The sequence below is a fragment of the Molothrus ater genome, chromosome 11 (assembly GCF_012460135.2).
Source record: "Molothrus ater isolate BHLD 08-10-18 breed brown headed cowbird chromosome 11, BPBGC_Mater_1.1, whole genome shotgun sequence".
NCBI classification, from domain to species: Eukaryota; Metazoa; Chordata; class Aves; order Passeriformes; family Icteridae; genus Molothrus; species Molothrus ater.
In genome coordinates this window covers 3,722,318-3,736,420 of record NC_050488.2, presented here as the reverse complement: position 1 = coordinate 3,736,420, position 14,103 = coordinate 3,722,318, and the positions used below count along the sequence as shown (strand labels likewise).

General features: G+C 40.6%; 1 protein-coding gene across 3 annotated transcripts in view; it reads left to right on the top strand.

Moving 5' to 3' along the window:
* IARS1 (isoleucyl-tRNA synthetase 1) overlaps nucleotides 1-14,103 on the top strand; it is a 93,911-nt gene that overhangs the window by 25,958 nt on the left and 53,850 nt on the right. For all 3 annotated transcript variants that reach the window (XM_054516041.1, XM_036390959.2, XM_036390960.2), the window contains exons 11-14: nucleotides 296-391; nucleotides 4,966-5,088; nucleotides 6,516-6,607; nucleotides 9,456-9,554. In XM_054516041.1, coding sequence (XP_054372016.1) covers nucleotides 296-391; nucleotides 4,966-5,088; nucleotides 6,516-6,607; nucleotides 9,456-9,554 — 410 coding nt within the window. The remainder of the gene's footprint in view (nucleotides 1-295; nucleotides 392-4,965; nucleotides 5,089-6,515; nucleotides 6,608-9,455; nucleotides 9,555-14,103) is intronic.

Below are 14,103 nucleotides of genomic sequence, written 5' to 3'. Positions count from 1 at the left end.
TGGAGGCCTTCTGGAGAGGTGTGAGATTTAATCACACTTGACACTCTTTAAATGGAGTACACAGGTGTCTGGGCTATGAGAAGTCATTAAGTCATGTCAGGGATGTCACATTTTACCATGTCACTGATTTTTGATGCAGTTCTTTTCTCTTTTGTGTGGCTTGTGGCTCTGCCAGGTTCTGAACAGCTCTGTTTTGCTGTATGTGTGTAAATAAATATCTCTAAAATATAAATGTCTATATAAATACATATATATATATATAATATATATATAAAATGATATTTTTGTGTTACAGTGCAAAGAAAATGGTGCTTTTACTGTGGTGGTGGATGGTTATGTGAAGGAGGAGGAAGGCACAGGGGTTGTCCATCAGGCTCCCTATTTTGGTGCTGTAAGTATCAACTACCCTGTAGTGTATCTGTAATGTTAATTTTGGCCAGCACACATTGCTTGGCTTTCCAGCTCCTGGGGACTCTCTCAGGGTGATTGATGTTCAACCATCTTCCCATTTGCTGCTTAAACGTGTAAGAAAATAATGTAGCTTTGTATTCTCATGAGCTCTTCCATTAGTGCCTGTGCTAGGCTGGAGGTTTTTGTGTCCCCCTCTGGAGGTTGGGTTGTGTTGTGTGAGCTGAGCTCCCCACTGGATCTTTTGGGTGTCACTGAGCTCAGCTTTTCTCAGAGGCTGAAGCTGGAGCTTTGGGAAGGGCTGATCTGTGGCACTGCTAGTGAAAACTGGCTTTGCTAAGTGATGATTTTGGTTGGGAACAGCAATTCTGCTCAGTGTTTCAATTTCATTACTCACTGGGCTTTTAGAGAATGAGAAAATGCTTTCACTGCTTTTGTCCTGAGACTTTATCCTTTGGTGTGAAAGGATTTTGTTGCACTCCATTCTTTTTTTTTTCTGTCTTTATTGTCTCTCAGTCTGTTTTTTTTTAAAGCTAAGAGGAATAATTTGTCATGGATTTAATCATTTCAGTTTTTAGACACTTGAATTAAATGCACTGGTTCAGGCTCATTGTCCTTTTTGTAGAGTGTCCTGTCTTCAGCCATTATCCAAAGATGCCCTCAAAAAACTTGCAGTGCCTAGCAATTAGCAATCCCTGGACCATGAGCTCTGTCATAATTTCCAGAGAAACTTGGCATTAGCAACAGGCCTCTTTGTATTCATGTGAAATAGCCCATCCTCTTCCATCCTTTTTTCCCCTGCATTTTGCTGAAGGGAACATCCATTGTGGTGGTGTTTCCCTTGTCAGGATGATGGTTGATATGAAAAGATGTTCCAGCTTAATATAGCTCTGAATAAAGAAAATTAGAGTGGGTTGTGTTAGCAGTTAATGAAGAAAATGGTGGTGGCTGGTCAAGTGTCCTCAGGAGGGTAAATCCTGTCCCACTTCTGCTCCTCAGACTCTCCCTGGAGCTGAATCCTGGATGTTCCAGAGGGGTGGGGGTTGATTTAGAGTCAGGAGCTCTTGCTGTGGGAGATGGAGGGAAGGAGCTCTGGAAGAAGCTTTCCCTGGGCAGGAAAGAATCGCACAATCCCTAAGAGTGGATTGTGTATTTGCACAGTCCAGTTAAATTTATTGGAAACAGCTTGTTGGAAAGCTTGACTGGCCTCTTAGAGCAAGGATTATCTGCCCTCTTTTATTTGATTTTTTTTTAATAAGCCCACTGAGTTTTGTAAACACAGAGGAAAAAATATTTTTCTCTCTCTCTCCCCTGGGAAATCAGCAATTACTTGTAAAACATTTTTTCTTAGGAAAAAACCTGAGAGTAACAGTTAAATGCTTCACAAAGAAAAAAATATATAAAACACTGTGTGAGGAAAAAGTGCACAGACATCACAAAGAAAACCTTGCAGTCATCAGCTAAGGAGAGGTTTGATAACTTTTGGTGCAGGGACCTGAGTCAAGGCTGTGCTGCCTTCACAAGGAAAGTGCACAGTGTGTGTTGCACTTAAAGCTGCTGCCTTCTTTTTGGGGTGCATGTAATTCAGTTTTGAAGCCCCTGGATTATTTCTGTTCAGAAAAGCTCCCAGAGGTGCTGGTGTAAGCTCAGGATTTCATTATTACACAGCAGGTTCTGTGTAGAATCCTGCTGGTATTGCTTGTTGGGCTTTAGACAGGCTTAGCTGAAGGAAGGGAGATGGTTCATGGTAGCAGACAGGGTTGTGCTCCTCTGCACCTTCCTGTTGAGGTGGAGGTGAATAGAAAAGGAATAACTGCACCAGGATGATCAGAGATGAAGAAATAAAGCACAGTCCTTCACAGCAAGCCTTGAGATTTGTCTCTGATCTTTCCCATCAATATAAATGAGTCCATTTGATAAATAAAGTTGGAAAGTCAGGGTTTTATTTACTTAGTTATTTATAATCCTACTTACTGATACATGTTCTGTATTGCTGATAGCTCAGCAATGGATCCTTCTCCAAAAAATGGAAAGTAAAAATTCACTTCCATTAAGTTCCAGATGTAGTTTCATTGTCTTGTGTGATGCCTTTGCCAAATGCAAGCTGCCACACCATATCAGAGCACTCTATTATTTCAGTTCAAAAGACATCAAAATTAAAGCTCACAGAACAAGACAAACCTGTATTAAAAATGCTGTAAACTCATTGTACCTCCAGATTAACATGACACTAAAATTCAGCTGCTCAGGCATTTCATCATATGTAGATGTACCTGCAGTCAACTTAAAAGCTTTAGTAACCCTTGAATTTGCATACAAATTTTTAATTTGCTATACTGCTAGTGCCTGCTCAGGCTGTGACACACAACTTTCATAGATCTGTTACTGATGCACTTTTTTTTCAGTACCTGACACTTTTGGCAAAAGTGATGTTTGTTTTTGCTAAGAGGTGCTGAAGGTGAATGTTTGACTTCATGTTTCTGTTCTTTTGTTAAAAGTTCACATAAAAAAGCTTTTGATTTCTCACAAATGAGCTGTACTTATTAATTTTGTATATTACAACTTCTGTGTGTAATCTTCTGAGGGATTTTGAGGTACAGGAGTGACCACTGTAACTCCTACACTGGAAAAACCTGATGTTGATCTTGGCTTTTATGTGAGCAATAGTGTTGTGTGACAGAAGCTGTTCTCACTGTTGGAGAGGCTCTTCTGGGTCACAAGGGCAGGGCCAATAATTATGGGATGCTTTCTGCAGCTGCTGGACAGGTGTCCTGGTTTAGGGCAAGTTTGGGAGAGAATGTCCAAAGGGGGCCCCTCCAGAAAGCAAACCCAACGGGTTTGGGAAGGATTCCTCAGAGAGAAGTGGAAAGAACCTGTTTATTTAGCAGGCACAGCACCCCCAGCACACAAAATGAACAATACTGGGTGACACCACTCTGTCACTGCTCTGACAAAGATGACAAGTTCAGAAAGTCTCTCCTGGGGGTGGTCACTCTGTTCTCAGTCCCTCCTGTGCTGGGGCAGCTGCTGCAGCCACAGGGTGCAAACTCTTGGTGTTCCCAGGTCCCAGCCCAGAGCAGGTTTAAGTGTGTCCAAAAAAGGAAAGGAGAAACAGTCCAGGAAGAAATTTGGACTGTTTAGCTAAACTAACTAATGAGCAGAAGCAAGAGCAAGCAGAAGCAAGAGCAAAGCAAAGCAAAAGCAGCACCATGTACTGTCCTGTCTGTGTGTCCCACCAGCCGTGGGGGAGTGCCTGATGAGAAACCCAAACAAAACTTGCACTCTTCAGAGCCAGTCTTGAAGGCACAGAACATGATATCCAGCATGAACAGCACACAGGAATGGGGATACAAGCATCATAACATCACCCTAGGACAACAGGGCTGTGCTCTGCTGTGAGCGCTGGAGCTGCAGGGATTTGTTGATTTGTTATTTCTATGTGTAAGGCTTTGGTCCATGAAGCAGCCAACTTCCCCATCTGTGGATGGATTTCATCCTTGTAAAACACAGCAGGTCTGGCTTGGGGGAGTGGGAGCATCAGGGATAGTGGGGAGAGCTGGAGGGGCTGGATGAGGCCACAGGGACATGGGAGCCCTGCCCTGGCTCAGCTGGGTTGGTCAGGGCCAGGGAAGGAGAGCTCAGGGAGCTGTGGAGCACTGCCCTGTGAAATTGCATTTACACCCTGTCCTTGGGCAGCCTCAGAGGGTGCTTCAGGTGCAGCTCCTGTGAAACAGCTGCAGTGTATCCTGTCAGCCATTGCTGTGACTGGGTAAGGTACAGATTTACTGTCCCTTCAGCCTGGAAGGTAAAATCTCAACTTTTCTACCCCCTACTGATTTTGTTCTCATCTTTTCTCCGATGCCATTATTGTTCAGTCATGTTCAGGAAAGTCTGAAGCAACTCTTTTTTTAATTTTTTTTCCCTTACTGCTACAGGAAATTAAAAATTTAAATGGAGACTGGCCAGGAAAAAAAGCTATGATGTTGTCCATGTGTGGTTCTTGGTCAGTAGCATTGCCTATGGGCCAAAAATGATTGAGAAATACAGTTTAAAGACTTTGGATTGTTAAGACATTCAGAAAATGGGATTGCTTATGTGAAATGCCAGAATTAGATTGATTAAAACAACCTGCTTTGTGAAACAAGCCCTGTTGGCTGGAGAGCTGGGCAGAGCCAGGCTCAGGATGGAGTGGTTGGATTCCTTTGCCATGCAATGGTTGCCTGAAGCTGTTCACTCCATGGGTGTGTGTGTGCTCAGACACATAAAATACACGTGTGTGTGTATATGCACTGATGTGCAGAGAAACACATCCACATATCCCCTGTACTAGGGGACAGTCTGAAGAAATCTTAATTTTCTGTTTTTCTGCATGACTAAAACTACAGTCCTGTAAAAAAGGACTTGCTCATAAGTATTTGGGATTAGTGAAGCCTGAGTATTTTGCTATTCTTGTCCAGTCATCACATTTTCTGTTCAATACTTCATTTCTGTTTTGAGGGATGGGTATCTTAGCCAGTATTTTGTATTCTTACAGCTTGCTGCTTGTCTCTTTTGCAGGATGATTACAGAGTCTGCATGGATTTTAATATCATTCAGAAGGACTCTGTGCCTGTGTGTCCTGTTGATGCATCAGGCTGCTTCACAGCAGAAGTGACTGACTTTGCTGGGCAGTATGTGAAGGTCAGTGGGCCTGAAATACTTTATTCAAGATACATTTTATATATAGTAGAAACTTTCTTTTCTTTCACAGTGTGGGCTTGTTTTCAATGTGTGACTGGTATCTGGATAAGTTAAAATTTGTTTTAACATTTGTTTAATTTGTTTATTAAGCAGCTGAGAAAAAAGTTGAAATGCAAGTAATGTTGTGGTGAGAGGGCAGAGGAGTGTCCTGTTTGGAGCTGCTCCAGAGAGACTCTCACTCACTCTGAGCTTTTTCCTGACAGAAATGTCATGTCCAGAGTCTCCAGGCACATGTGCAGGGCCTCCCTCACCTCTGGATGACTCTGAATTTCCAGGTGCCATCATTAAGCTTCTCCCAGCCAGTTAATGTAACGTGACCCCCTAGAAAAGAGAAATTCAGTCATTTCCCCACTTGTGGCCTGTGCTGCAGTGGGAATTTTCTTGCCAGCAGGTACAGGAGAATCCCTGGAAAAGGAACCCCCAGGAACTCCACATTGCTGCAGATACAAATCCCTAGCAGGGAGTGCCTCTTCAAGTCCATGTCCTGAGAAAACAAATTGCTTTTAGCCCAGTTAGATGGCAAAGCAAGTTCCTGTAAACAAATGCAATAAAGGATTTTACAGTCTTTTCCAATTAAGTTGAGGATTCAATCAGCTATCTTTCCCTCCTGCTTTATGCATTAAGGCAAATAAGAGGACCCTGGAGGCTCCATGTTTAGCTTTTTGCTGGTAAAAATCTGAATTTAAGCCTCTTGGAAAATTTTCTTATGATACTGAATTTTTCACTCATGGATATTTATATTTTTTTTTTTCCTTAATGTCGTACTGACACTTGTATGTTCACTAGATTGTCTTAAATTATCAATATACAGCTTTCACTTCCAGCTTAGCATGAAATCCCAGTTAGTTAGCGAGGTACTGTGAAATATGCTTCAAATTCTGAAATTCAGTCACTTTAGACGAATGTGGTACCAGGAAGTTTAAATACTAGGTAAAAAGCACTATGTGATTTCCTGTGACAAAATTAGAGGACTCAGTCATTAGGATATTAAATAATGTGGTTTCTGGCTTGTATTGGTGCTTCAGAAAATTGGAATTATACACACAGTTGTGTGTATATGGAAAGAGAGTTAAGGCTATAAAAGGACTGGTGCTTTAATTTACAAATTCTAATTTATCCATATAGCAGAGACACATTGAAGACACTGTAGATAAACAGGGTTTGGAGAGCAAATAACTTTGCAAATTTAGTGTTTTACAGTGCCCCTGCAGGAAATGTGATAAATGTGATAGCAATTTTGTGTGTGTGTGTGTGTGTGTAAATACTGGGTTATGCATAGATTTTTTTTTAAATTAATTTGAGTATCTGAGACAAATCCTGTAGTAGCTTAGAGACATGTGCATTCCAAGGCCAATGTGTGTTTTCAGGATGCAGATAAGCACATCATCAAGTGGCTGAAGGAGAAGGGCCGGCTGATCCACAGCACCACCTTCCAGCACAGCTACCCCTTCTGCTGGAGGTAAGCTCACACCTGCACCTGCCTTCAGCTCAGCTTCTAACCCAGAAATTCTTCAGCTGGCTCCTCCCTCCTTTACTTAATTTTCCTGACAAAACTAAAAGTAACACAGACTGAGATTATTAATTCAGGAGAGCTCCAGTTTTGGTTTAGTCATCAAGAAATTTTCCTTTTTTTTGCCATAAAACTGATGAATTTAGGTGTAGTGCTGAAATTTAGTTTTTATTTATGATTTTAAATGTGTGTTTTTGTAGTTTGTCTTGCTCATTTCTCAGTGTAAAACTCCTAACTAACCACCTCTTGTAAAAAAGTTAATTTTTAAGCAGCTGAGTGATGGGAAAGGATTTTTTTGATACTCTTTGAATTGTATGCAAATAAGCATATCACAGAAGGTCTTTAGATGTTTGTGTTCAAGCTTTGTATGTTTTGAATAAAATGGCTAAAATATAGCTCTTTTGAACCTTCTAAGAGGACTTATTTCTTTGAAAGAAGCCCAGATGCTTAAAATGTGGAGACATCTCCCTAGGTGGATGTCTCTGGGGGAAGTCTCCATGTGGAATTCTCCATGGGCCTTCAATATCAGTGAACAAATAAGTTTTGGTTCTGAGGAATACAGGCTAGACAGATTTCATCTAGAAATGAAGCTTGTTTTTTTAGTGTTCTCCCTGGTTTGAAATTTCCACAGTTGCTGTTGTAAAAAAATCACCAAACAATATCAAATTAAAAGAAAAAGAATCTTCAGTAACCTTTTAGTAGAGTATTAAATTCTTATTATGAGCAAAGACAGACTTAAATTAAAATATTTAATTTAATTACCTGAAGATTTTAAGTCTTATCTGATGTATACAGCACCTGTACTGAAATAGCTGTGATAAAAACTCATCTCTCTGTCTGGCTCTGACTCTGCCAGGTGAAGTGTTCTAGCAGGGTACATTTATCTTTAATTTATAGGAAAAATAACCTTTGCTTGCTCTTGAGCAGCAGGATTGGTTTGTTTCTAGCAGCTGCCTGGAGGAAGAAGGGAAATTGCTCTTCAAGTGTTACATCCTTGATGATTTGGGACAGTTTTTGAAAAATGGCAGGCCCAAAATCAGGCAAGGCTTGTGTTTTTGTTGTGCAGCAACTCCAATATCCAGTCATGGCCTTCTGAGATAAAAGCAGGGATGCCGAAGTGCTGATTCTGTAGAAGATCCTTAATCCTGCCACTCTGTTGACATTTTTGTTGATGGATGATAAGTTGCAGGCAGCACCTAGCAGCAAATTATCCGGTGGGAAGAGCCGAACAATGGATTTTACTTGAAAAGCTCATTTCACTGCCATCACAAATCAAACCATAATTGGAATATGCTAAAAGTAGAAGAGCAGTTCTTAACTTTGAACATAGTTATAAGTTATATTGATTAATGGAAGAAAACTTTGCAATCAGACTCTTCTTAATGTACTCCTGCTTTTCCCTGAAACCAAGCAGTTGTTGAATCCTTGGGATGTTGAGAAATTTGCCTTCTTTTTTTCCATATCATGAAATCAGGATCCTTCTCTGTTTAGTAACTTTCTGTCAACTAAACTTTCAAAAAAGCCATGAAAACCACAACAGCTTGGTAAGGACACAGTAGATAGTTTTCAGTTAGAATGTGTCTTTATTGGAACTGCTGAAAATGGAGGACCTTGGTCAGAACTGGGGATCTTGGGAGTCTTTGTCTGGGTCTGGGCAGCAGTTCATGTGCTCACTGCACATGGGAGATAACAGGAGTTTCTCAGGTGAATTTTTGTGTCTTGCCAAGTTCTGAACCAAAGTGACTTAAACAAAAGTAATATTTTTCAGAAACATTTTATGGGTTGGATTGATGCTAAAGGAGAATGAGCTTCTTGTCCCAGTGTTGTTTGCCCCTCTGTACCCACAGATCCTATGCCCCAGGGTTCTTGTCCCTCCTCAAAATGGAATAATGGGATGGATGTGAAGGGTTAGAAATGTCGGAGCTCCTGCTAGTGACCTGTGCCCACTGTTGGATCCCAGGATCCTCCAGAAGGATGTGCTGCCTGAACAGTTACTGTGGAACTGATAAATCAGAGACTGGGTTGGGACACTCTAGTCAGATGCTTGGAGATACTGATTTTCCCAAGTAATTTAGGGAATTGCTCAATCTGTGCTCTGGCCAATTGTGTTTCCATTTCTAAGCAATCCCAAGTTGTGAAACTGCTCTCCTCCCGTAAGAATTTTCTTTTATTGCTTATTGAAATAAGGAATATGTTAAGATATATTTAAAACTTCTTTTATATGCTTATCTGGATTTCTTGCTTTCCCTCTCCTCCTGGAATAGAACTTTCTTCTGGTTAACCCTAGGTGCTGTTACTTCTTTATGATTTGTGATTATTATTTTAAATGCAAGTAGTAAAAGCACAGCATAATGTTCCCTGGCTTTTCAGGCTCATGTACACATAAAAAGTGATGCAGAATGAGCTCATGTGGAAGACTGAAACATGACTCATTTTAATAGTTACTGAAGTTCATCATGTTGTACTATGTAGGAGCACAAATTTCAAATTCAAGTATCGTTTGAACATTCTCATGATTGCTCTTGCTGTACAAATTCCCTGAATTACTGGGTTTGAAGGCTGTAAAATATTTTTTCAGGACTGGATTTCAAAATAGTAGCTCACATAAGTGTAACAGTTTATGTAATTTAACAAACCAAACAAACCCCAACCTTTAACTGTGATAATATTTCAGCAGCAGTGAACTCAGTCTGTGAAAAGGAGACTGTCATGTGCAAAAATAAATATTAAAGAGCACTTTATAACTAATGTAGCATTTAAAGATGTGTTTGTTTGTTTTCTTCCCTTCCCTGCACAGGTCAGATACCCCGCTGATCTACAAAGCTGTGCCCAGCTGGTTTGTCAGGGTGGAGCACATGGTGGAGAAGCTGCTGGAGAATAATGCCCAGTGCTACTGGTAATGTGTCCTGCAGAAATCTCATTTATTCCTCTCCCTGGACTTGGGGTGTAGGGGGTGTGGGCTGGAGCTCTCCAAAACTGTTCCTCTGCTCACTCTGCTTCATATTTCCACTCCTTTTCAGCCAGTGCTGCTGGGACCAGTTCTAAACAGTATTTTAGCTCAGTTCTATCAAGGTTGAATATTTCCTGGTAATTTATAGGGAAATACACTACTGGGTCGTTAAAAGTGCCCTCCAATCATGGTATGCAAACCTAAATAATTCAACATGAGAGAAACTGCAGAGGAGAATCATCCTGCAGAAGCAGAGGTGTGCTTCCCAAAAGGCTCCACCTGAGACAGTAATAGAGGCAGCTTAGGGCTGTGTATATATTGTTCCAAATTAAACCAATTTTAGACAAGGTTTTTTGATCTAGTTATTACAGATAAGGTTGATTACTTCATCATAGGTGCATTTGAAGAAAAAATCCACACCCCCCAAACAGCCAGAAAAAGCTCAACCCAGCTGCCTTAATTGTTGTAGGTAAACACAGGTTTAAAGGAAAAATTCTATTAATGGCAAAAATGAAATCTCGACATGTGTATAGGGAGTGTGAAAAATACTTGTGTGAGATTTGTGTAGAAAACAGCAGATGAGCTTCAGATAACAAATGCATTATTAATTACAGTAAAAAGGGACTGTTGGTGCTGGTGGCCTTTTAGGGAGTCAGTCCTGGGTCTGTGGTGTGTTAGTAACAAAAGGACCTTATCTTCTGCACTTTCATAAGCTGCATTTTTATTTCCCTTCCTGTCATCCATCACTTGTGCTTGGGAGGCTGAGACCTCCCAGTGAGTGAGGAAAACTTGGAGATTACAACCTCATTCAGTCTTTCCTTCTGAGGGCTGCAGGGAGAGCTGGGATTCCACCCCTCTCCCACCTCATTTGCCTCTTGGAAAGAAGGTGACTCAACCTTCAGTGAGCAATTACAGCTTGTGCTGCCTTTTTTTCATGGACAGTGGCTGGCAATTAAATTCTCCATGAGCAGCTTTTGCATAAGTGCTGACGTGGTGCAGGCAGTGTAAATCCTGAGATCTGAGGGAAAAGTCAGTGATCCAGAATGGAGCTGCCCAAAAATGCTGCAGCACAAGCCCAGTCTGCCTGTGTCAGGAGAGTTTAGAGATTAGTGAGTGCTGTTTTCTGTTTTCCACAGCAGAACATACTGTGATCCTCCTTTGGGGCAAAAATAAGCTGGAGAGGGGGTGAAAGTGTTTGTTCTTAGCTTTAATTAGCTTCCTCAAGATGCTTTCACTGTTGGGATGACAGTAGACCTGCATACTTAATTTCCACATGAACAGAAGAAAAAATGTGATGATCCTGTTAAGAAGTGCTTGAATGGATGGGTTTTGCTTTTCCAGAAGTAGAGCTTCAGGAAGGAGCTGCTAAGTGACCTCCATTCATCCAGGAGACATTAATTAGTGAGAACTACTGCTCAGTTGGAGCCCTGCCTCATGCACATATTTGGGGTTTCAGTGGTGCTTTTGGAAGTGCTGATAGGGGGGATACCAGGGGAAGCAAATCTTGGAGCTGCTCCTGCAGAGGTTGGCTGAGAAGAGCAGGCAATGCCATCATTTGGCCATTTCCAAAATGCTTGGAATTACAGGAACCATTTGTCCTTTAGGCAATTCCTGAGTCTGAACACAATTCCATAATTGAACATAAAACTGGTTCCTCAGGACTCCTCTTAAACCAATGTGGTCTTAAGGATTTTAGGAAGTTTTTTGTTGGGAATGTAGCTACAAGTAGAGATGCTTGATCATAGAATCATTAATAAATAATATGTATTTCCAGTATGTGATTTCATGGTAATTTGAATACTGGGTAACCTGGAAGTTGGCTTTTAAAATCCAGCTTTTGTAAAGAATAAGGGAGTGTTTTTGAGGTTTTCTTCATCTGTTCTCCATTGATGCCAGTTTTGTTTGGGCTTGTAGCTTCTGAAGTTGGCATCGAGACTGCTGGCCTTCTGCAGTATTCATTTATTTAAATTTTGGGAACTCCTTCCTTCCCAAAACCTACTTTTTCTGCTTTTTGAAGAGACTTGATCTCTGAAAGTGTCACAGGAATAATATGTAGCTTTTTAAAAATTTATTTTTGGACTCTCTGGGGCTTCAGCATGTCCTGAAAACGAGAAAATTTGGGATAAATGCTTTTCAGACTATATTAACCTTTACAAAATGGGTTTGACTGCATTGCTTTTTTTATTCCTACAAATGACTGATAGGTATATTGTCCCTTAAGAATAGCTGCCCTCTTGATAGATATCCTTTCTGATGAAATAGATTAAACATACTTGGACAAACTTTGTCAACCTGATTGCATTTCTAATTAGTTTTTTAGTGAATTACCCAACTTATAAGGCCACAGTCATTCAAAATTTATTAAAACCAGTAACTCTATTTTCATTTTTCAAAATGAATTTAACTATCACTTCCAATAATGGTTGCATGAGTAATGTGCCAGCATTTTTGTAAAGCCAGAAGCCAAGAAACCCTCTCTGCTCTGTTGCATCCTTATTTCAGTCAGACTGGGAATTAACTTGTGTTGGATACTGATGAAAATGCACAATTGGAACAGTATTTAGGGGGCTGTGCTTCAGCCTTTGATTGAAGTTCCCTTACTGAATGTTCTTTACTATATAACTGAGATCTTATTTAAAGAAAATTTAAATTAAACAGATTCTCTTCTGTTTGGCATCCAGGCACCCACTGCTGCTGTATTTGAGATGAAGAGGGGCAGATTTGGCTGCTGTGAAATGCAGACTTTGTCAGATCTTGGCTTTCTGTTCTCTTGATAAGGAGAGCTGGATGCAGCACCAAGGTGCTGTCTGGATTTCAGCCTTAATTGTTGTGACCATCATTTTCTCAAATGGTTTGTTGAAAGAGCATTTTTTATGTACCCACGACTAAACCAGGCCATGTTATATTATAATTACAATATAGGACTAATTCCTGTCATCAGTGTTCAAAATTTATAAGTTACTGAAAAGAATAAATCTGTACAACTTCTAATGAGAATTCCAAACTGTAGTAGCTCATCCTTCTGGCAGTGGATGTTTTATTTCCATTCTTGCAGACTGATAGAAAAGACTCTGTTTAAATATTAGCTTTGAACTCTTTTTTCTTTCTTTTAAACCTCCCTCACTTCAAGTTCTCCTTCAGTAACTCCTCAAACATTGACCTGTAGCTGTTGCCAAGTTTCTAATGTTAAAGACATTGTGCAGTTCTGACATTGTTTGCATAAGATGTGCAGCACTTGCAGGAGGAGAAAAATGAGCATCAGTGGAAGGAAAGCAGTGATGGGAGACAGTCAGGGACTTCAAAGAAGCCAAACCTTTTGTTCTGGCATCTTCTCACCACTGAAGACTCACGTGCTGTAGTCAAGAGCTTGATGTATGGTTGAAGGTATTGTTTTCCTGACTTCCATCACTTAAGCTGTTAGTTCTAGCTGGAAATGCCACCCACAGCACATTTCTGTGAGTGAAATTAAAATGAGAGTTTTGCACTCAATCCCTGCAGCTCCTGAGTGAGCCCAGGTATCTTCTTATGTGTCCATCAAGCTTTGCAGAAGCTTTCACCCTGGTCATTTTCATCTTTGATCATGAAACTGTCTCCCACCTGTGGAAAGGTGAGATGTGATCAGGAATAATGCCTGCTTGTGTCAGAAACCCCGAGGCTGTGCAGGGGATGGGCTGTGGAGCCCAGCCACAATAGAAAGCAAATGTTTATTTTACTGAACTTGTAATTTTTGTTCACATGAGGATTCTGAGTCTGTAACAGGGCAACAGAATTTTAAATCATAACATTGTAGAGCAATGGAAGAAAATCAGTGAGTCCTTTTTCCTTCTTTTGCTGCTTGCTGCTTTTTTTTTGTTTTATAGAAAGTCTCAGGACATTTTCTTTCTTAGTTTGTTAATATTAATACATTCCATCTGAACAGTTTTAAATATGTGCTGTATGTAGATTTTTTTCTTTTTTTTTTTTTTGTTTAGTATCACCATGCAGTTGTAACTCTTCTTTTTGAGTCATCAGTCACACTTTTCTTACTGGGGAATCGTGACTACAAATGAGATCCTCCCTCACGTAGCAGTTGTGATGTGTACAGCAACGTGGAGTCACTAGATGGCAACATTTCCCGAGGAAAAATCCAAATTACTGCCATAGCCTACAGCAGGAGGTGGGAAAAATTGCTGCAGGGTTAGCCTTGTGTTTGTCTAATTTAGTGAAGGTTTTATTACTGTCTGTTATCAGACATGGCTGAGGATTAGAAGTGAATTTGGAGGCTTGTTCACTGGATTTTGATGGCCACTGCTCTGCTGTGCCTTAATTTTGCTGTTTGCTCTCTGAGCCTCTTGTGCAGATGTTGCTGCTGATGCCATGAATGCAGAGGTACCTCTCCAGCCCCACTGAAGGGTCACCTAAAGCTTGATTTTTCCTTCAAGGAAAACCTGATGAAATAAACCCCCCAAGTGCCAGTTCACTCAGCAACTCCAGCACGGTTTTCTTGGGCAGCTGA